At 43.3% G+C, this 24554-nt stretch overlaps 1 protein-coding gene across 3 annotated transcripts in view; it reads left to right on the forward strand.

Moving 5' to 3' along the window:
- The window catches only part of KIF13B (kinesin family member 13B), a 368955-nt gene that overhangs the window by 235513 nt on the left and 108888 nt on the right, over positions 1–24554 (forward strand). For all 3 annotated transcript variants that reach the window (XM_068280045.1, XM_068280046.1, XM_068280047.1), the window contains exons 22-26: positions 8500–8673; positions 10230–10387; positions 12686–12818; positions 20228–20374; positions 22885–22914. In XM_068280045.1, the coding sequence (XP_068136146.1) occupies positions 8500–8673; positions 10230–10387; positions 12686–12818; positions 20228–20374; positions 22885–22914 (642 nt within the window). The remainder of the gene's footprint in view (positions 1–8499; positions 8674–10229; positions 10388–12685; positions 12819–20227; positions 20375–22884; positions 22915–24554) is intronic.

Below are 24554 nucleotides of genomic sequence, written 5' to 3' on the forward strand. Positions count from 1 at the left end.
AGCGTTAAATACTATTCCCCCTCCAGGTCCATGTGGATGGTGGGGAATGTATTTGAGTACTCCTTGCTGTGTAATGGGGCACTTAGCATCACATGATGTCTGCTTACATTAGGTGTAACAGAGGAACTTGACTGTCTTATGTCTTATTTTGGCAATTGGCAGTTATAATTGTGTACATTAGACATTACATTTACATTTTCTTATATATTTTAGAATGCGTCACAAGCCTTTAGGCTATCATTGTGTCTGCAACAGAACGTTGCTCTGAACTGTTGACTGAGGGATCGCGTCTCGATTTCTGCGGGTGACAGAAATTGTGTGTATATGTATGCACTGTTACACCAAGAATCTTGCTACTGCTATTGTAGGGCGGGGCTGTTCACTTGTTTGAAGCTTGGTCAAGCTGATCTGGACACATAGGAAAGGATCTGGTATATAAGGTACCTCACAGGGACTGCACTTAAAGAGTCCCTGCAGCGGCATAAAGTAGAATGCAGTAATTGACTCACATACCCACTTTTACGGTAATTTTCCTGGTTTCAGCATCAGAAACGCCTCCAATATCTATATATTGCTGTATATTAGTGTGTACCCCCGCCCTCCCACTTAGGCTTTGCCTAGGCTGTTTATTATGTGCAATCATCTCCCTTCCCAAAGTGTTCTGGGTCACCACTGATCTTTTCTACTGGCTTTAGAACTCTCCGTGAACAAATGTTCCGCAGGCATCACCCGGCAGGACTAAAGGTTCATACACACATCAGACTATAGTCTTTGGAAAATGAAAGATCACAGACCAATTTTACCCCATTCCATGTAGTATGAGAGCCATACCTTCACAGCCTATTCTATGGAGCAGAACTCCCCATTAGACAGAAATCTTTGCAAGATGCTGCACACAAAGATGCTGTACACATTCAAAAGATCAGTATCTGCAAAAGATCCGTTCCTGCAAAATGCATTAATAGTCTATGATATCTGAAGATCATCATACACACCTTGTTTAACAGACAATCATCTGCAGATCAGATCCACCAGGATGGATTTTCAGATCTGCAGATGATTGTCTGATCTGCAGATGAATGTCTGTTAAACAAGGTGAGTATGATGATCTGCAGATCTCATAGACTATGAATGCAATTTGCAGGAACGGATCTTTGGCAGGAACAGATCTTTTGCAGATACTGATCTTTTGTGTCTGTACAGCATGTTTGTGTGCAGCATCTTGCAAAGATTTTTTTTCTGATGGGGAGTTCAGCTCCATAGAAAAGACTGTGTAGAGTATGGCTCTCATACTACATGAAGGGTGGTAAGATTGGTGTGTGATCTTTCATTTCCCAAAGACTATAGTCTGATGTGTGTATGAGCCTTTAGTGTCGCCATCTGGAACACATTTCAGAAAGTAAATCAGGAAGCGGAAATGAGCAAACGCTGACTGAATTATAAATAAATATTGTAAAAACATTCAGACTCCTTCCCCACTAGGTGCTGTGCCATCTGTTTTGGTGGACCGGTGCTGCCCATAATTATTCATACCCCTGGCAAATTTGGACTTAGTTATTTTTATTCAACCAGCAAGTAATTTTTTGACAGGAAATGACATAGGTGTCTCCCAAAAGATAAGACTATGTACAAGATGCTTTATTGTGGGAAAAACATTTCTGAGCTTTTATTTACATTTGAGCAAAAAGTATCCAGTCCAAAATGATTCATTCAATTATTTAAAATTCTTCATTATGCCATGACTTGCTGGTTGAATAAAAGTAACTTTAAGTCAAAATTGCCAGGAGTATGAATAACTATGGGCAGCACTGTAGTATGCGACAAACAAGGTATCATGAAAGTCTATTGACTTTAATGTTATTGTTCACATGAGTTTAAAGTGAACCAGAGATGAAAATAAACAATTGGATCTGTCCTTCTACTCCTAAAAATGAAACAATGTAAACATTTACAAAGCCGATTTAGGCCCCCTGCACGCTGCATGCGATTCCGATTTTTTTATTGTTTTTTACATGCATTCCAATTCAGGATTTTTAATCGTTACTGCATTCTGTGTTTTTTTTTTTTTCTGCATTTTTCTGTTGAAGGGAAAATTGGAATCGCAAATCGGAATCCCAAATTGGATTTGCAGTGTGCAGGAAGCCTTCATGTTTCATAGTCTATGCTCAATTACAGTGTCTCAAGGGTCCCAGAGTAAAAATACATGAACTATTGACCTTTTTATCTTGTCCTCTCACAGTAAAAAGCCCAGGTATTTGCTTATGAAAGTGTTTTTATAGCTGTAATTTGTTATCCGTGAGCTGACTGAGTCCTGACTGAAGAAAAATTGTCAGTTCCATAGCTAATTATAAACTTTCAGGCAGGGAAAAAAAGAAAAGGAGCTCCGCATAAGTGTCTGTATGCTTGTCACTGTGTATGCACATGTCTATTTCATCATGTCATCTCTGGTACACTTCAAGTGTTCCAGAGTGTTACGCCATAGGGCTTTCGGGAACATTTAATCGCACAACACAAGCGATTTCCTGCCAAGTGAATAAGAACTAGCACTGCTGATACGCGCCGAAGCGCAACTTGTCGTCGTCCTGCTGTGCATCGTGACGCTTGCACAAAATCGAGTTCATGCCTGCGTTAGCTAGAGGGAGAGGGACCTTAGCAATTTTATTCGTTTGCTTATTTTGACTGCATGTCCTTTTTAAGTTACTGTCTCATTTTTCACATGTTGTGAACTCTGACAGGCTCTCTTGAAGCCCCAGTAGATTGTAACTAGTTGATTTGAATTTGGCTACTCCATGACTTCCTCAGCGAGGTGGCGAGGTCGATGTGCTCGCTCATTAATCCGTAACCCTTTTAACCCCAAACGGCCAGATGATTGAGCTGCCCTGTCCTTGTGCCATCACCCGCGGAGGGCAGTGCTGAGAACATTTCCTTACTTTCCCGTAAGAAGGTCAGGTCAGGATCGCCGCGAGACCCCTGGACACGCATTACTTTTAAATCAGTTGCCTATTCTGTGTTTTAGTGACCTTTTGCGGCTGAATATCATTACCATTTATCTAAAATCAGTCTGATCTCTTTGTCAGAGTAACTTTGAATTATCTTTGCATTATTGTGACCAGGGTTAAGTAATTAGAGGATTTAAGAATATTTTATGCCGGCATTGGTATTCCAGCCCGTAAATCAATGCGTGTTGGAAATGTGCAGGCGCTTTGCAGAAAAGTTATGTTAGCAATTACACTTTTCTGCTTAATTAAAACAGAACTCCAGCAAAAGTTTTTTTTTTTTTCTTTTTCTTTTAGCTTTAGATTGGTCAAAGATGTGCTGCAACCCCTGTTGCTGTTTTTATCTCCTTACTCCGTCACCAGTGACTACTCAAAAAGTATAATAATGGTTATAAGAATTTAAAGTGAATGGGAACCTAAAAAAATAAATAACAAATCAGCCAGATACTCAGGCCCGGTTCACATTAGCGGTAAAAAACGGTCCATTCCCGGATCAGAAGGAAACGGATGCGAATGGATCCATTGTTAATCTATGGATCTGTTCTCATCCATCTGTTTGAACGGATTTGTTCCGCACGATGCGCTGAACGGACTGCAACTTTAGTTCTGCAGCAATTTTTCCAGACCACTGAGTCCAGCGGACCGGAAACGGATTCTGAAGCGCTGCATTGGGGGCAATGAGAAAACGGAATGTTTGTTCACACTAGTGAAGAAATGGACCATTCTAAGGAGCACAATCCATTTTGCTGATGGGGTTTGGGGGGGATGTGGGGAATAGGAACGGAAGCAGCTTAAATGGCAACGGAGTGAACAGGATCAGATCGACCGGTAATCGGATCTGTTTTCACTGATCTGTTTGCCACTAAACTGACAGTGTGAAGCGGGCCTTACTTAAAGAGAAACTCCGACCAAGAATTGAACTTTATCCCAATCAGTAGCTGATACCCCCTTTTACATGAGAAATCTATTCCTTTTCACAAACGGACCATCAGGGGGCGCTGTATGGCTGATATTGTGGTGAAACCTCTCCCACAAGAAAAGTACGTACTCTTGGCAGTTTCCTGTCTGTGAACCTTGCTGCATTGTGGGAAATAGCTGTTTACAGCTGTTTCCAACTGCCAAAAAACATGCAGCAGCTACATCACCTGCCAACAGTAAAAAATGTCACCATGTAAAGTCAGAATGTTAATCAGGGCTTCAAAAGATTTTACAATGGGCAAACACTGACTAAATAATTTATACATAATTATTGTAAAAATGAAGCACTTTTTTTTATTACATTATTTTCACTGGAGTTCCTCTTTAACCAGTTCACCCCCAAAGGTTTTTACTCTAACGGACCAGAGCAATTTTCACTTGTCAGTGCTCCTCCCTTTTATTCCCTAATAACTTTATTACTACTTATCACAAGAAAATGATCTATACCTCGTTTTTTTCGCCACCAATTAGGCTTTCTGTGGGTAGTACATTTTGCTAAGAATTTTTTTTATCCTAAATGCGTTTTAATGGGAAAAAAAAAATAAAATAAAAAAAATTAATTATTTCTCCGTTTTCAGCCATTATAGTTTTAAAATTAAACATTCTCGTGTGGTTAAAACAAACACCGTTTATTTGCCTAGTTGTCCCGATTATTAAACCATTTAGATTATGTCCCTATCACAATGTATGGCGACAATATATTATTTTGAAATATAGGTGTTATTTTTCTGTTTTGTTTTTTTTTGTTCTGGGCATAATTACCAGCCCCTATATAATAAATTAAAATTAATTTTCCCCCATAAAATATAGATTAAAAAAAGCTGAGTCCCTAAGGCAACTATTTATTTATTTATTTTAAGCTGATTTTAATTTACAAGTGTTTTTTTGGGGAGGGGGAGGGTTGGAAGTGTTATTTTATTAATTTTATTAATAGTGTGTATGTACTTGTGTATACATATGTGTAATATACTTTTTGGCCACAAGATGGCGCAAGTGAACACTCTCCCGTATAGGAAGTGATCACTTTTTTTTTTTTTTTTACTCTTTATTAAACTGTAACATTTCCTGTTTTTATGAATGGACGCGGCCGCTGTTTGCGGTCGCGTCCATTCACTCCAGGCAGTGCGATTGGGTAGAGGACCGCTCGGTCCTCTTCCCCAATCACTCAGCACGGGATCCCGACGGTAATGGCGGCGGTAGCGGCGCGCACACGAGCGGAGCGGCGGCGGGAACGCGCGACGTATTAAAACGTCATGTTGCCATTAACAGGCAAAAGCATGACGTTTTAATACAATACATTGCCATTAAATGGTTAAACACATAGAACAGGTTAACCAGGGTTCCTTGAGTACTCTGCAGGGGTTCCTTGGCATTTTCCCTCATCGTGAGGGTAGTATAATAGAGCACACTAAAATAGGGGATACTGTAAAATGAAGCACAAAATTGGGGGTCAGAATAATAATAATGAGCACATGAATAAAAAGCACTAGGATAAGGAGACAGTATAATAAGTGGCAGTGTAATAGGAGGTGGTGAAATAAATAACCTCACCTACAGTACTTGTAAAGACCACGCCTCCTGGAAAATAAATGCAGGGGTTCTCGAGATCAAAAAATTGTTTGCAGGAGTTCCTTGAGATCCAGAAGTTATTTGCAGGCTTCCTCCAGGTTAAAAAGTTGAGAAAGGCTGGCATAGAAAAGAAAGTAATTTCTGAAAACAAGTATCACCCCCAAAAATCCTAATTTGACCTTGATTCATACAAGGCTATATGATAAAAAAAATCTGGATGCTAAAATACCAGTAAATATCGGTATTTTTGACTTTTGTGTGCTAATTCATAAAAATGCTCACAGGTGTGGTAGAAGTTCGGTAATTTACCAGCTTTAGTAGACAAAAACTTGTTCGGTAACAGCAGAGCAATGCGGAGCTGTCTCTGTTGTTACAAGCTGTGGGTGCATTGAGGGCATTACAATAGGAAGAGGCATCCCGACATGCCTTTAGAATATACATGTTTGTTATACTGCCTCTGCTCACTCTGAATCGATTAGTCTTAACAATTTATTTACTGTAATTGCCACAGCTTAGATGAACTCCAAGAAACTTCAAACATACCATGCTTAGGTGATTTCCCCACCAGTTCCTCCACATCTTCAAACAGGGACCTAAATGGTTAAACATCTGTAGGGTGGTAGGGGGAAACCTCTTTTATTCTGTTTTCTCTGCTCGCTGCCTGGGGGGTAGAAAAGCTTGTTCCACCGGAGAAGCCTTCGCAACCTATCAACATCTGATCAGTGGGACTTGCAAGAGACTGGCTTTTTCTTTTGGCTTTCTGCTCCTGTCAGTCATAGCGCTTTCTGCTTCTGTAAGTCATGGCTGGCTGAGCACAGTCGCACACAGTCACTGCACTAACTCCACACCAGAGGTGCCGGTAATGTTTCAGGTTTTTACCGCATGTTGTAGTCTTTATTAATTTACATTTACTGACGTGTTCAGTTATTTACAGCACAAGTCAGTAATTTATCCCACTGCTCGGTAACTTCAGCTTGCCATGCGGTAACCGCCTAAGTGCTAACATTTTCCGAAGTGCTCGGTAAAGCGAGCGGTTTTCTGCATTACCGTATGTGGTAATGCGTAATGAATCAAAGCCTTTGTAGTGACGTCATACTGCACACGCGCTTCCGAAGATGGGCTGCTCTGTTAGCAGTACAGAGCCACCAGTACTTGGGAGCCCGAGTGCTTCTGAAGACTTCCAAAGTCTCTTGCGGCGGGAGATTCAATCGGAGGAGCCTGCAGGGGAACGAGGAGACCGTGAGGAGAACTGGAATGCTCTATAGAACTCAGAGCCTTCCCTCTCCTTGGGTATCTTTTTGTTTTATTTTTAAAATTGCTTCAGATTTGCTTTAACATCTCACTTTTCAATGTATTGATTTTATTTTTTTCCCCTTTTCGTTAAAGTTCATTTTTAAATTGGATCTGAACTCAGAACGTTCTCGCTGCTGTAAAAGATACCCAACAACATAATAACCTTGAGGCTGCTTTCACAGTGAGACGTTACAGGCGCTCGTTAGTGCAGCCTGTAACGCAGCCCACTGCACAGCAATGTAACTGCATTGGGCTGTTCACAGTGCCCACGTTGCGTTACAATGTAACGCTCACGTCAATCTAAAGTGCAGCATGCTACAGCGTTAGAGCGGCTTTGCCGGGTTAGCCTGCTTGCACAGGCGCAGTGATTAGCCACGTGGCTAATTAATATTCACTGCACTGTGGTGACGTCACTGTCGGGACCACGTGATGCCGAGTGTTCCGCTCACGTGGCCTCCACCAGCGCATGCGTACTATAGTACGCATCACGGACACATCAAAGAGTCGCTTAACGCGGCTCTTTGCTAACGTCCTCTGCCACCACCACCATGCGTTGCGTTAGGTGCACGTTATGCGACCTTAACGTAGCACCTAACGCAACGTCTTAGTGTGTTAGAAGCCTTAAACAAAAAACAGCTGATGCACATCCTGCAATAAATCTGCACTGGATCTACTTCCTGATTCATGGAAGAAGACTTCACACCCTATGCTTTCAAATAAGCTGATCTGCCACCTCTGCCGTGGCAGTCATGTGACACGGGAGAGATCAGATTACACCTTGTGATTACACATATGAGAAGGAATTAAAGTAACTCCGAGCAGTGCAGAAACTATGGAAAGATGCATATCATTTTAAAGCTCTCTTTCTCCTCTTTCCAATGATGTATAAACCGCTGCCCTACACCTTTTAGTTTTCGCTATTTTCGCGATTGAAATTGCTGCGGCCGCGATTTCAATCGCGAAAATAGAGAAAACTTAGAGGCGTAGAGCAACGATTTAGGTGTCGCCAGAAAGAGGAGAAAGAGAGCTTTAAAATGATATCCATCTTTCCATAGTTACATTGTATTACACGGGGCGACACTTTCCCCAGTGTCAGCAGCTCCATTTAGCAGAATGGAGCTGCTGTCTTTAGGAAAAAGTCGCCCTGTGTAATACAAGTAACTATGGAAAGATGGATATCATTTTAAAGCTCTCTTTCTCCTCTTTCTGGCGACACCTTAATCGTCGCCCTACGCCTTTTAGTTTTCTCTATTTTCGCGATTGAAATCGCGGCCGCAGCAATTTCAATCGCGAAAATAGTGAAAACTAAAAGGTGTAGGGCAGCGGTTTATAAATCATTGGAAAGAGGAGAAAGAGAGCTTTAAAATGATATGCATCTTTCCATAGTTTCTGCACTGCTCGGAGTCCCTTTAAACAGGCTAAACTCTCTGAATACATACAGGGTGTATTTCTGTTTTCCTTCTGTCCTGTGCAAGATTTTTGAATTTTTTTTTTAATTTAAAAAATGTAAGTTTCAAAAATATTTATAATTTACTCTAATGAACACGACTGCTTTGAGAGTTTGCTTTGTTCTGTTATGCTTTTGGTTAAGCTTTTAAATCTGTGATCTGGTTGTTCTGTTATAACCCTGCTGTACTCATGTTTTTTGTGTGTTTTTTTTTAGGTTAAAATCCTTCAGGCCACAGGCTTGCCTCAACATCTCACCAACTTTGTGTTCTGTCAGTATAACTTCTACGATCAGCCAGAGCCAATCACTGTAGCTCCTGAGGTGGACCCCACCACGTCCTCCCCTGTTAGCAAGGAGCCACAGTGCATGGTCGTCTTTGATCACAGCAAGGTGAGTACATAAACTGTCCCCAAATATCATTTTCTTTTTCTTTCTGTGTAAAAAGGCACCAGTAACCGAAACAGACGTGACCCCCATCCTGTTCCTTAGGCATTTATTTGCCTCCCTGGTGTTCAATGTTTGCTGGATTTCTGTGGAAAAAAAAAAAAAAAGTGGTTCTATTAATTGTCATGTTATTTTTGCATGTTACTTACCAAGATGTGTCAAGCAAGGGCATTTTGAGCATGGTAAAAGTTTCAAGCACAAATCCTGTCAAAAAATACATTTAATTGAATCTTCCCTTTCTGCCAGGCCACTATTTTCCCACTCTTCTGCTTTTTTGTGTGTTTTTTTTTTTTTTTTTTTTGGCATTAAAATTACTGTTTTGTGTTTGTGAATTTCCGAGTGCAGGTTTCCAGAGCATGCAAAAATTCTCATACAAACGCCAAATTCTCATACGAAAAACGCCTGCAAAAAAAAAACCAAGCAAACGGAACCCTGCCTTAGCACAGCTGAACGAGTCTGACTTATTCATACCATTTTCAGCTATTTTTCACCAGACGAGTCAAGTTCCTCCATACCGCCAGGGAGGTTAAATTATTATTTTTTTTTTATTTATTTTTTTTTTTTAAACGTCTAAAGACTTATTTTTTCTTTAAAGCAGAACAGCACTATACACACACACACACACACACACACATATATATATATATATATATATATATATATATATATATATATATATATATGTATATATATATGTATATATATATGTATGTGTGTGTGTGTATATATATATATATATATATATATATATATATATATATATATATATATATATATATATATATATATATATATATATATATATATATATGTATATATGTATATATATATATATATATATATATGTTTGTATATATATATATATGTTTGTATATATATATATATATATATATATATATATATATATATGTTTGTATGACGTCAGTCAGGGTCAAAAAGGATTGCCATGTAACTGGGTATTTACTGGTTGAGGCCAGTCAATGGATTTAATATTTTTAAAAAGTAGAGGTAAGCCAATGGCCATCAGCAGAGGTGGAAATGACATTACAGCACTCAGGCGATAAGGGCCCAATCTAAAATCCAATTTACTCCCGCAATTTGCACTTTGCTGATCGACGCCTCCTCCATTGAATGGCTCACTGCCTCTGTCAGCTTTCTCCAATCAGAAGCTAAGCCGCCAGTCACTGACCAATTTTACCAGCTCTCAACATGAATGCCACCTCGACGCACATGGTCATGCCACCTTTCTCAAGGCTTTACATAGGCTGCTGGGTTGTTTTAATGTGCGGTGCAATGAGGAGGAAGGTGTGGGGTGGTTATTGTGATAGCTAATATTTCAAAGTGGATGCAACCTTTAGGAAAATGTATGCAGCCTGGAAATTAAGTATACAAACTGCCATAAGTGTCCCCAGCAAGATGGCACCTCTCCTTACAGCAGGACAGAACTTTTTCATTGACTGGAGCTTCACTTTCAACAGTTTGATTTCTTTTCCTCCAATTAGGAGTTTTCTATTCACATCACAGAAGATTTCCTGGATTACCTGACTGAAGGGGCATTGGCCATTGAAGTTTATGGACACAAGCAAACAGACCCTCGCAAGAATCCTGCTCTGTGGGACCTGGGCATCATACAGGCCAAAACACGCAGCCTGAGAGACAGGTCAGCCTCACTGTACAATATACCAGAACACAGCCTTTCTTCAGGGCTCCTAAGTGCAACATGTCAGATGGGTGTGTGAGAGTTTGCTGATTACACCAGTTGTAAATGTATCCAATATAATCCTCAGCGCTGAATATCCGGTCATCCAATGGTGATAGCTGCAGTCACCCCGTGCTCCAACAAACAGACAGGTGACCATCAACTGAGGGCCCATATCACAAGGAACCCTTCAGTAAAATACAGCATGTAATGCACATCCAGTGCATATAACTATCAATCTGGTTGTAGAGTATTGCCCAATCTCCACACCGGTTTCGGGTGTTGTGCCGTCCTCAGGAGCAGATCATCCACTCCTGAGGAGGACGCAACGCCGAACCCAGACTGGATATTCAGCGCTGAGGATTATATAGAATACATTTTCTCACCAGAGTGGAATTTGGTGACCTTGGCAGCTATTATTATATCTGGAAACATCTAGTTTGAACTACGGAGGACAGCGCTGTATGGTTTGAAGAGATCAGTTGTAAATTGCAATGCTTCCTACTCTGCGCAGCAAAGCATTGATGTAGTGATTTGGCAGTTACTGGAAAGGCCATACTCACAGGAGTGTTGATTTCACATTTTGGTAAAATTTCTGTTTAGCCCATTAGCAGCCTCAAACTAAACTTTTTTGTTTGAAAGCTGCTGTGCATTCTAAACCTCTGCCGGAAAATCTGGATTGGCTGCCTAGTGCAACCAAACAAGTGGGTGGCAGGGAGCAGCTAGATTTACCTGTTCCATGTGGCTTCTTCTTTTCCTCCACCCGCGGCTCTGAACTTCCGACATGTCTTCTGGGTCCCAATCACATGATATAACATGTGATCGGGATCCGGGAGATGGTGTAAGTGTTACAGCACCACCCGAGAGAAAAATTTGTCCCTGCAGCCTAATAGTTTTACTTTAACTGTGTCGAGATATACTGTAACCCTTTAGCAGCCAAAAAAATAGTTATAACTAACTTAAAAGAAATTATGAATTTTAAATTACTTTTATATCTCTTAAAAGTCCCCATTTACATTAAAGTGAACCGAGCACCTTTTTTTTCACTCAGGACATTTCTATAGCACATGAAAAATGTATGCCGACTATCTGTTTCATTATTAAAATAAACTTTAATTTTACCTTGTATTTTACATTCAAAGTTGTTAAATTGGCCTGTTTGAGCAGACCTGCCGACCGTCCCCATCCGCAGAAAGTTCAGTAACCTCTAATTGTTTGCATGGCTTTGAAAACACACTCCTAATTATTCACCCTCTTTGCTGATGAAAGGCATGGTTTACCTCTTGGTAATTAGCGCAATAAAACAATTAGAGGTTACTGAACTTTCTGCGGATGGGGACGGTCGGCAGGTCTGCTCAAACAGGACAATTTAACAACTTTGAATGTAAAATACAAGGTAAAATTAAAGTTTATTTTAATAATGAAACAGATAGTCTGCATACATTTTTCATGTGCTATAGAAATGTCCTGAGTGAAAAAAAGGTGCTCGGTTCACTTTAAACTGAGTAAAAGCACGGGTATTGTCTGTCCATCAGTGCCTGCCTTTTGTAAGTTTCCCTCTGTCAGTGATGGTGTTCGCTTAAATGTGCTGTTAGGAAGGATGCTTCCTGCTCTCTCCTCTCCTCTTTGTAATGCAGCAGCTAGTTTGTACAACTGTTGCTGAACTGTCACCCAAGCTTGTCACAAAAGGCAAGTTTGGGTGACTTACCGCTTGTTACGTGTCTTTAGTCAGGAGATAACTAGAGGAATTAACAACTTGACAGCTCCAAGGTAAGGTCTCTTTACAGACAACATAATGGCTTTGCTAACATTGGAAGAAATTATTACTTCTGCTAACACTATAGGATTATTAAAAAAAAAAAAAATCACTTTTGCATTAAGCGCTGAAAGGGTTAAGCCTCAGTGTTTACTATATGAAGAGATTCCTCACAGAGCTCTCATGCAGTCTATTCACAGTTGTTAAGAGCTAATTAGGCACTTTGATCTGATTTTTAAAACAGAGCAGTGAATTTCGTCAGCAACTATATGTGGAATAAGACAGTTCATTGTGTGCTGTGCAAGAGTTCGGGCCTCCTTTAACAAGAGCAGAAAATGTCTTTTAGCAGCAAGCTTTTCAAACTGTTTGTAATCTAGAAAAAAAAACTGTACTTAAAGAACAATTGGCGTAAATTATAACTAGGTGGATACTTTTATCCAACACATTCTGGGTTCAGATATTCTTTACATGACGTAGCACTTATACGGTCTGTGTCTCCTCAGGTGGAGCGAAGTCACTCGGAAGGTGGAATTGTGGGCACAGATCTTAGAGCTGAATGAGAATGGAGATTACTGTCCTGTAGAAGTCATCCCTGCTAAAGACGTCCAGACAGGCGGCATCTACCAGCTAAGACAGGTGAGTACATATCTGTTCATTTCAAACCCTGCAGTTCTATACTAGCATGGCTGCCAGTTGCTGGTTACCAAGGCCAGATTTGTAGTGTTGCCACCTCTAGGCCAAATTTCTTATTGCTCCCTATCCATGTTCTCCACTGCTGATCCACTGCTTCTAACACTCTTCGCCATGGACCCTGAGCAAGCATGCATGTTTGATAAAATATTTGGCAAGATTAGCTGCATTCTAAATAAATGTCAGCTTCCGTATCCCTCTCACATCAGGTGTACTTTAACCCATTAGCAGCTTCATTAGCGTTATCTCGTTTGAGATAAGTACGCTGCATTTCACCTCAGTCGGCAGAACTCGTGCTGTAAATTCTTGGAATGCTTTGATCAGTGGCGGACACAGCCAGCAGTGGGCCCCTGTGCAAAATTGTAATTGTGGGCCCCCTATGACCTGCGGCGCGCGTAGCGCGCCGCGGCAAAATATGGGCGTGGCTACAACCTGCGGCGCGCGAAGCGCGCCGCGGCAAAAATTAGTGGACAGAACCTGCGGCGCGTAGCGCCGCGGCAAAAAAAATGGGCGTGGCAATGACCGGATGAGGGCGGAGCTAACTGTAACTTAAAGCGAACCCGGGGTGAGGGTTTATTTCCTTTTAAACAATACTAGTTGCCTGGCGGCCCTGCTGATCTATTTGGCTGCAGTAATAAACTGAATTACACCAGCAACAAGCATGCAGCTAATCTTCTCAGTTCTGACAATATTGTCAGAAACCCCTGACCTGCTGCATGCTTGTTCAGGGTCTATGGTTGAAAGAATAAGAGGCAGAGGACCAGCACGGCAGCCAGGCAACTGGTATTGCTTAAAAGGAGAGAAATATGGCAGCCTCAATATTATTCTCACCTCAGGTTCCCTTGAAAAGTGCAACGCAAAGACAGTGGGCCCAAGTTTTGGTGACCCTTTCCCCAGAAAATTCACATAATTGTGCAGGTTTTCTCAAGAAAATACACATATATGCCCAGAAAATACGTGCAATCATGTCGGCAGATATGCCCAGAAAATACGTGCAATCATGTCGGCAGATATGCCCAGAAAATATGTGCAATCAAGTCGGCAGATATGCCCAGAAAATACGTGCAATCAAGTCGGCAGATATGCCCAGAAAATACGTGCAATCAAGTCGGCAGATATGCCCAGAAAATACGTGCAAACAAGTCGGCAGATATGCCCAGAAAATACGTGCAAACAAGTCGGCAGATATGCCCAGAAAATACATGCAATCAAGTCGGCAGATATGCCCAGAAAATACGTGCAAACAAGTCGGCAGATATGCCCAGAAAATACGTGCAATCATGTCGGCAGATATGCCCAGAAAATACATGCAATCATGTCGGCAGATTTGCGAAGAAAATACATGCAATCATGTGGCAGACCTGCCCAGAACATACACCTGCTAATATAAATAAAACAAAAACATTTACTCACCTGCAGCAGCAGACCTCCTGTCCCAGCCTCCATCCGGCGCGCAGCTCCCATGGGTGGTTGGGTGGATAGGTAGCCTAGTGGGTGGGTGAGTGGGTGGGTGGGTAGCCTGGTTGAGTGGGTGGGTTGGTAGCCTGGTGGGTGGGTGGGTAGGTAGCCTGGTGGGTGGGTGGGTAGGTAGCCGGGTGGGTAGGTAGCCTGGTGGGTGGGTGGGTAACTAGCCCGGTAGGTAGGTAGGTAGCCCGGTGGGTGGGTAGGTAGGTAGCCTGGTGGGTGCGTGGGTAGCCGGGTGGGTGGGTAGGTAGCCTGGTGGGTGGGCTGGTAACTAGCCCGGTAGGTAGCCGGGTGGGTGGTTAGGTAGGTAGCCGGGTGGGTGGTTAGGTAGGAAGCCTGGTGGGTGGGTAGCCGGGTGGGTGGGTAGGTAGGTAGCCGGGTGGGTGGTTAGGTAGGTAGCCGGGTGGGTAGGTAGGAAGCCTGGTGGGTGGGTAGGTAGCCGGGTGGGTAGGTAGGTAGCCGGGTGGGTAGGTAGGAAGCCTGGTGGGTGGGTAGGTAGCCTGGTGGGTGGGTAGGTAGGTAGCCTGGTGGGTGGGTAGGTAGCCTGGTGGGTAGGTAGGTAGCCGGGTGGGTAGGTAGGAAGCCTGGTGGGTGGGTAGGTAGCCTGGTGGGTGGGTAGGTAGGTAGCCTGGTGGGTGGGTAGGTAACCTGGTGGGTGGGTTGGTAACTAGCCCGGTAGGTAGCCGGGTGGGTGGTTAGGTAGGTAGCCAGGTGGGTGGTTAGGTAGGTAGCCGGGTGGGTGGTTAGGTAGGTAGCCGGGTGGGTGGGTAGGTAGCCTGGTGGGTGGGTTGGTAACTAGCCCGGTAGGTAGCCGGGTGGGTGGTTAGGTAGGTAGCCGGGTGGGTGGTTAGGTAGGTAGCCGGGTAGGTAGGTAGGTAGCCGGGTGGGTAGGTAGCCGGGTGGGTGGTTAGGTAGTTGAGTGGGTGGTTAGGTAGGAAGCCTGGTGGGTGGGTAGGTAGCCGGGTGGGTAGGTAGCCGGGTGGGTGGTTAGGTAGTTGGGTGGGTGGTTAGGTAGGAAGCCTGGTGGGTGGGTAGGTAGCCGGGTGGGTAGGTAGGTAGGAAGCCTGGTGGGTGGTTAGGTAGTCGGGTGGGTAGGTAGGTAGCCGGGTGGGTAGGTAGCCGGGTGGGTAGCTATCCGGGTGGGGGGCCCGACTCCTATCCTCCCTCCCTCCCTTCCTTCCTCACCTCGGGGGGCCCCCTCCCGATATGCGCGGCGGGAGAGTGAGCGGCAAATGCAGGAAGTCTTCAGGGCTCTCCAGGCATCCGCTAGAGGCCCAGCCGCTGAGTCTCCAATATGTCTCCAACTGGAGACATATTGGAGACCAAGCGGCTGGGCCTCTAGCGGATGCCTGGAGAGCCCTTCCTGCATTTGCCGCTCGCTCGCTCTCCCGCCGCGCATATCGGGAGGGGGCCCCCGAGGTGAGGGAGGGAGGGAGGATAGGAGTCGGGGGGCCCCCGGGAATAAAATAATAAAAAAAAAAAAAAATATTAAAAAAAAAAAAAAAAAGTACTTAATGCCATGGGCCCCTGAAGAAAACGGAACTTCAGGGGCCCTCGTGCGGCGGCACGGCCTGCACGGCCGTATGTCCGCCCCTGGCTTTGATCTCTCTACTTGCTGAAAATATAGAAACTGAAAGCAGAAGTCCTCTGTTATTGTCTCACACTGCCCCTTAGTGTCAAGTGACCATAAATACACATTACAGCAGTACTAATTAGAAGCGGGGAAATGAAAGAAATAAGAAATAAAAACAAAAAAATTGCCATGGAACACTTTCAAGCCTTTAAATAAATACTCTGGAAAGGGTTAAGTCTGGGAGAAACTTGCTGCTGCCGGAGTCTGAACAGTTAACCAATCTGTTGCGCTTGCCTTCAGCAAGTTGGATTTTCCTCGTGTTGGTGGATTAGGGTTTTGATTGCGGCGTAATAAATTACGAGTGTACCCCTCCTGGAATGAGCGGCGGAAACGATACCCCACGGCCCGCACCTTGTCTGGAGTAGCGGGTTAATGAATTGCTTTGTGCCGGCATTAATTGAAGCAAATTAAGCAAGCATTTACCTTGTTTATTGCTGAGGCAGAGGATTAGAGAGCTGCAGCAGACACGTCTCCCAGGGCTTGCCAGGAAATGTCTGAGCTGCATCTAATTGCTCCCGAGCTGCGTAATAACCAATTTCCCTCACCTTGTTGCTGCAATTACTGTCTCTGCTATTCTCTTAATTTTTCCCTAAAGTTTATAGCTAATTACCCGGTAATTCAAATTAGCCTGCTCACTGTGGGGAAGGCATTCAGCGCATTCCTATACGTAGGGGCTGCTATTTACACCCATCTGCACTGTGATGCAGAGTCAGGCGGGGAGACGGGGGCAAATTAGTTTAGAGAGGAACTTTAACCAAGGATTGAACTTCATCCCAATCAGTAGCTGAGACCCTCTTTCCCACATACGGATAATCTGTTTGTTTCCTTTTAAATAAGTATATTTCCTTTTAAATAATGCACTTTGCCTGGCTGTCCTGCTGATCTGATCTTCTGCTTCTAATATTGTAAGCCAGGGGTGTCGAACTCAAATGCAAAGTGTGCCAAAATTGTACACTGGGACTTAATCGTGGGCCAACCTCAATGTCTACCGACCACCTTCCTTCCTTATAAAGTTCCCAGGCGTCTATTGCTCCCCCTCCCCAACCCTTATTCAGTTCCCTAAGATCTAGTTGGCCTCCCTTCCCTATATAGCTTCCCTTGTGGTCTAGAGTGGGCCAAACATAATGCAAAGTGGGGAAAGCACTTGAGGGCCAAATTTGAATGGCTCAGACGGCCAGATTTGGTCCGTGGGCCGGAGTTTGACATGCATGTTGTAAGCTATAGATCCTGAACAGGTATGCAGCTCAGATGTCTGACATATCTGACAAGATAAGCTGCATGCTTGTTTCAGGTTTGTGATTTAGACCCTACTGGCCAGAGTGATCTGCAAGACTGCCAGGCAACTAGTATTGTTTAAAAGGAAAATAAATAGGGCAGCCTCCATAGGTCTCACACCTCTGGTTCCTTTTAATGTATGTAAGTGTATTTTTATTTTATTGTCCACTAGATGTCCCCAAACTTCATTCTGTGTACTGTGAACAGTACACAGGAACTGTTGTGTATTGTTTTTTATGACCACAGGCATCTCGCTGATGCCATTACAGGCCCTTTGGGAATAATTCACTGATCACTGGACAGCGACGGAGGCGCATGTGCGATTGCACTTGACAAGAAAAAAACAAACAGATGCATATCTACACCCCTGATCTGCAAATGAAGTTTTCAGGGGCGTGGATATGCATCCCAAGGATCCAGAACTGGTTACAATGTACATTTACTTCTGGAGAATAATAAACTATAAATTACTTTTTTCTTATATTGCTGTCACTTACAGCAGGTAGAAAGCATCTGACAGGTTTTGGACTAGTACCTCTCCTCATGGGAAATTCTCAGCCTTTCCTTTGTTTACAAAAGCACTCCCTAAAAAAGATCTATTCAAAGATGACGGTCAGCCTCCCTTCTCACTTGCACAGCATTTTAGCAGTTGGACTGAGCAGGGGCGTAGCAATAGGGGTTGCAGAGGTAGCGACCGCATCGGGGCCCTTGGGCCAGAGGGGCCCCGAAGGGCCCTTCCTCAATTACAGTATTAGCTCTCTATTGGTCCTGTGCTCATAATAATCACTTCTATAGATGCTTTGAATAGTGGTAATCATTAACAAAGTGTTCCCCATCCCCTACTTGTACCTCTGACACTGTAGCTGCCATTGGCAGGTTTTGGCATGCCGTATCGATTGTTATGTATAGAGTGCTTGGGGGGCCCCATTGTAAAACTTGCATCGGGGCCCACAGCTCCTTAGCTACGCCACTGGGACTGAGCAACTGCTATTCAATAAGTGATCCTACAAATCCTATGATATTTAATCCGGTTTCTTCTGAGGCCGATAAAATAGTATCACCCGATCGATTTGGTTCTAGGAAATACCGATTAAGTCCACCTCCACTGTTTTGCTACACACAAAACCAATGCTGCCCGATTTTTTTGTAAAATTGGATGTATTGTTATTCAGTTTGTAAAATGCCCTGCAATGCAGGAGACTGCAAAGTACCTCTGGAGTGGTACAGAGTATCAGTACTATTTGGATATGCTGTCACTCCAACAAGTGTCAACCAAGCTTTATTCTTGAACATAGCAATTTTGCAAGGAAACTTTAGTGTACTTTCCACAAATACACATTTGTTTACATCAAAGCAATTTTTGGCAGGCAACTTTATTTTTTTTGGTGACTGTAAAATTGTCCTGTGCTTGGCATGGTGGCATAATTGGTAGCACTCTCGCCTTGCAATGCCAGGTCCTGATTCGAATCCAAGCTGGGGCACTATCTGCACAGTTTGTTTGTTCTTCCCGTGTCTGCGTGGGTTTCCTCCAGGCACTCAGGTTTTCTCCCACATACCAAATATAAGTTAATTGTCTTCCCCATAAAATTGGCCCTAGATTATGATGAACATATGACTATGGTAGGAATTAGAGGTACTGTCCGTGACATGACTATGTACTCTGTACAGCATTACGTAAGCTATCATCGCTATAAAAATCCTAACTGATAATGGCCTCAATTCACTAAACTTATCTCCTGTCTTTAATAACTCTTCTAGAGTTGTTACCATGGTGATAAGGCATGTAGTATTCAGGAAACATTTGACCTCAGGCAAACCTAAAGTTAACTCTTCTGTCTTTAAGTTAACTCATTAATCCTTAAAAAAACTCCAGCGTTAAAGACAGGCTGTTCATTAACTGCGTGTGAAAATAACTACAGAGGAGGTAAATTAACTACAGAGGAGGTAACGTAAGGAATGAAGAGATAAAATAACTCTCATTGGCCTCAATTTACTAAGATCATGCTGGAGATAATAAGGCAAGAGATAACTTACCTCCACACAGTGAGAGTTATTTTATCTCTTTAAAGAGAAACTCCAACCAAGAATTGAACTTTTTCCCAATCAGTAGCTGATACCCCATTTTACATGAGAAAGACAATGATTTTCACAAACAGACCATCAGGGGGCGCTGTGTGACTGATTTTGTGCTGAAACCCCTCCCACAAGAGGCTCTGAATACCGCGGTACTGCTGGCAAACTCCTACAATGTAACAATGTTCAGAGACAGGAAATAGCTGTTATTAGCTATCTGTAACAGACAGAGCAGCTAGAAACAGCTAAATAACCTGCCCACAGTAACAATGTCACCATGTAATAAATGTCAGAATGTGAATCTGGGAGAGGAAAGATTTTACAATGAGCAAACACTGACTAAATCATTTATACATAATTATGGTAAAAAATGAAGCACTTTTTTTACTACATTATTTTCACTGGAGTTCCTCTTTAAGTTACCTCTTCTGTAGTTAATTTACCTCCACTGTAGTTACTTTACCTCCACTGTAGTTAATTGACTTCCTCTGTAGTTAATTTACCTCCTCTGTAGTTATTTTCACACGCAGTTAATAAACAGCCTGTCTTTAACTGGAGTTATTTTAAGGATTGAAGAGTTAACTTAAAGACAGAAGAGTTAACTTTAGGTTTGCCTGAGGTAAAATGTTTCCAGAATACTACATGCCTTATCACCATGGTGATAACTTTAGAAGAGCTATTAAAGACAGGAGATAAACTTAGTGAATTGAGGCCTTACTGTGTTGAGGTAAGTTTTCTCTTGCCTTATTATCTCCAGCATGATCTTAGTGAATTGAGGCCGATTTCTGTTAAATAGTTTAGTATTCTGTGCATATACTATATACATAATGCTACATTGATGCTGTTGTTGCTGGCCATTTTGCATGCAAGTAGCGATAATGGTATTTCTAATGCTATTTTGCTTACACAGGGACAGTCGCGCCGTCTTCAGGTGGAGGTACGCTCTGTCCAGGACTCGGGAACCTTGCCTCTTATAGAGGACTCCATCTTGTCCGTGTCGATCGGCTGTGTCAAAATCGTCCATGCAAAATCAGCCAAGTCTCAAGATGCGCACCAGGTGAGCCTAGGCATTACACTTTGCAAATCCGAAGCACTGACAAAAAAAATGTACACAATGTGGACATTGCTGTTTAAAATGGACCTGAGCTCTTGCACTGGGCACAAGGAAAACCGCAAAATCCACACTGTGTGTGTTTAGAGAGAAGAGCCTCTCTAATTCCCCCTTATCTTCAAGTAATTACTGGTGTAATTCCAGCCCTCAGCTGTGTCCTCACAGGAATTCAGCAGTCTTGGCAGACACCGCTGATATGTAAACACAGGATGTTAACCCTTTGTCTGCTTCCATGAAACCTGGAATTTGACACAATGCCAGTGCCGGATTTACCATAAGGCACTGTAGGCACGTGCCTACAGGCGTCTGAAGATGGAAAGGAGGCTTGCTTCCCTCCCCGAGCACCTCCTCCCCTCTGCAGAGTCCCGAGCAGAGTGTAAATGAGAGGTTACTCACCCAGCACCCGGCATTCCAATGACGAGATCTCCCTTCAGTCAGGGGCACCTCTAGCTTCCTAATACTGAGGGTACTTCTGGCTACCTAATACTTGGTGGTACCTCTGGCTACTTAATACTGAGGTACCTCTGCCTACCTAATACTAAGGAGCTCCTCCTGTAACTACCTATGATAGGAAAGAGTAAGGGATAATTGACAGCTGGGCCAGCCAGCACACTTGCGGTGTGCTTCAGCGGGGGGATTGTAGGCTCAAGGAGGGCGGAGTCTAAGGTGCCAGGACATCTGTGCCTATAGCATACCTCCCAACTTTTTGAGATGAGAAAAAGGGACACATAAGCCATGCCCATGCCACGCCCCTGATCATGCCCCAATCACACCCCTAGTCACGCCCCAATCACACCCCTAGTCACGCATACAAAACATTTTTATGAGAAAAACATGTTGATTTATAATTCAAACCACACTGGTCCTTTCTATCCTGGTTCATTTCCCTTCATTTTAATATTTTAAAATTAGTAATATATCCATTTAAATGTCAATCAAACACTTTTTAATAGAGAAATATAAATATTTACATAGAAAGGAGGGACAAAGTCCTGAAAGAGGGACAAATGAGGAGTAAAGAGGGACAGGGCTCCCAAAGAGGGACTGTCCCTCCGAAAAAGGGACAGTTGGGAGCTATGCTATAGGCTCCTGTGTGGTAAATCCGGGCCTGCGCACTGCAGATTTATTGCAGGAGTTCTGTAAGCTGTAACAAACAAATGTTTTTCTTTAAAGAGAACCCGAGCCCGGCTGTGATTTATGGGGGGCATAGCAGAGCGCAGGGGGAACTTAGGGGGGATTGAGATAGCAACAGAGGCCGGGCAATATAAGCAGACCCAGCCTCTGTGTGCGGATATCATTGTTAGAAACCACCTCGGGTTCTCTTTAAAGGTTATTATGCTGTTGCTTATCTTTTAGAGCAGTGAGGAAGGTCGAAGTTCAGGTCCGCTTTAAGTAACCGCATCTGTCTTTTGCAATGACAATAGTAGGCGTCAGTGTTATGTAAGAACAAGGTGCAACTGATCCAGGAAACCCAGACTGAACTTTCAACTAAATATGAAAACCGTGCACAACTTAGCCAAATGATTGACTGTTTATAAACCGCTGCCAAATTGATGCTGCTTTGGCACTCACAAACATGCACGCACAGTCTTTAAATGGTTCTTGCTATCACCTTAAAGGATAAATCCAGGCAAAAAAAAGTTTCACTTACCTGGGACTTCTTCCAGCCCCTAGAAGCCACACCATAGCTCTGCTCTGAGCCAGGCCTCCACTCTCCCCTGAGCCAGGCCTCCACTCTCCCCACCAGAAGATCGCAGCCCATAGTCTGGATCTTTTGCACATCCGAGTGCCTCTCAGCTTCTCCTGTCCACTGGTCATGCACTTGCTAATACTCAACACAAGCGGTGGTCAGATAGTGCCCCCTCATTGGGTTGCATCTAAGCACAATGCTTGCCATTTAACAGATCTTGGCAACTTGGCAAAGGTTTAAAGTACAACCGAGGGGACATGTGACATAAGATAGACATGAGTATGTACAGTGCCAAACACACAAATAACTAGGCTGTGTTCCTTTTTTTCTTTCACTGCCTGAAATCGTTAAACATCCGGTATGGAAGTGACAGTTTCTGCCCAGGTTGGGACTGGGTCAGACTGGGTCAGACTACAGCATAACCCTCACTGATAAGTAATTACAGCCAGAAAAAAACTTTTTTGTCAGTAAATGGCTTCCTGGAGCAGGAAAGAATAGGGTCAATAGTTCATAGATTTGAGCCCTAGCATACTTCAATGAAGGTGCCATTGAGCAGAGACAATGAAACAGTAAAAACTTAAAAACTTGTTTTAAATATGAAATAAAACTGTGGAATATCTTAAAAAAAAGTCATTGGAGGGGAAGGATGGATACGATTGTTTTTCTCATTCGTTTATTTTCACCTTGGATGTCCTTTAAAGCAAACTGTCATTTATAATTTAGGTAATAAGGAGGTCATGTGTGACTTGTGTTCTCTGTGTTGCAGGACAGTGGAGAAGATATTGACAGCTATCAGGTAAGATAGATTTTACTGCCGATGTTGTATTAACTGCCTTGCTTCCCCTTCGATAACCGAGCTCAGCCTTTCCATTAGCGGGTGACATTGCGCTAACCTTCTCTAGTTAGACGTGGTACCAATAGAAATCTTGGCCCAGCTGCTCTCCCTGTTTTATGCCAGTCTCCTTTACACACAAGTTTTAGGACGTGCATAATCTGCTGTATTTTATAGCCAGCAATCAGCTCATTTCATTTGGCCCATTCCTGATTGCCTCCCCTGTGTCTTGCTTCAGCCGGTCTGCAGACTGCACGGCCTCCAGCATTACAGAACCTTAATGCATTTTAACATATTAGCTGCCTCGCCAGTCAGGACTCGCCGTTTCCAATCAGCCCCTTATTTGATTATGTTACGTTTCCTGCCTGAGCCTTAGAAGACATATTAAACCGCACACGGCTGGCCTCACCTTGGGACGCTGGCTGAAAGCTGTGGCGCAGCGTGATAAAGCAAATGCTTATTTTTTGCTTGGTTTTGTGTATCTTAATTACCAGTGTTGGTGTTCAAATTTGGGATATGATTTCGGAAACCTGAATGACCCCGAACTCCACACGTCAGCCCTGAGCAAGTGGACAGGGTGACTGGGAGGGAGGAGAGGAAGCATCAGTCAAGCAAAGCGACCATACTCTATGCACACTGTTACAAGGCACTGTGTATTGACCTGAGGAAGCGGGGTTGTACCTGTGAAACGCATTGTCTATCTGTGTTTTGATTAAAAACTTTCCAGTTGAACTGGTGGACTATCTTCTGGAGAGGTAGAGAATACCTTGCTGTTTTTTTTTGTTTGTTTGTTTTTTTTGCTAGCTAGCAGAAAAGCATTTAGAAACCTACGGTGCACCACAACGTTCTTGACCCCCGCAGAAGAACACAGGAGCGTGGCGCATAGACGATCTTTGAAGCTACATGCACTTTTCACGACTGAACTAGATGATAAGCACAATAAGGGGGAAGAGGCGCCCTGGTTGAATAAAAGCTTCTACAAACAGTTTAAAAGCGAAAAGGGAAACGAGGTAGCTTACCTCAATGGCAAAATCTTTGTAACTTACAAAAGATTTTTTATTTAGCTTTTCCTGTGTTAAATAAAAAATATTTTGTTAATTACAAAGATTTCGTCATTGAAGGTAAGCTTCCTCTTTTCGCTTTTAAACTGTTTTTAGAAGCTTTTATTCAACCAGGGCGCCTCTTCCCCCTTATTGTGCATAGTACACCCCCGTACACATCCTGTCCGAGGAGTGGTGACGGAACACTCGTGGTTCTTACCATGGTGGACACCTGTCACGTTTTTCTTCAAGAGAGTGACCACATCCAGGTCCTTCCAGGACCACCCTGAGTGGAGTCGGGTTTATGGTCTCCACCTGCTTCCTGTGGTCGGTTGCCCCTTGCAACCCTCCTTTGTGAGTAGCATCTTACTTACCTATTTTCTACATCAATTTTTGACATATTGGACTACTGGGCTCCCGTTTTTTTTGATAAGCAACCAGACCGAGCATGGCATTTGCCTGAATGATAGAAAACAACGGTACCTGCGCTTTCCTTTCGTTTGAATGGACAGCGCTTGAGTGAGGAGCGTTGTGGCCATCAACCAAACCTGGCAGAGCGCCTTT

This window comes from Hyperolius riggenbachi, chromosome 4 (assembly GCF_040937935.1).
Source record: "Hyperolius riggenbachi isolate aHypRig1 chromosome 4, aHypRig1.pri, whole genome shotgun sequence".
NCBI lineage: Eukaryota > Metazoa > Chordata > Amphibia > Anura > Hyperoliidae > Hyperolius > Hyperolius riggenbachi.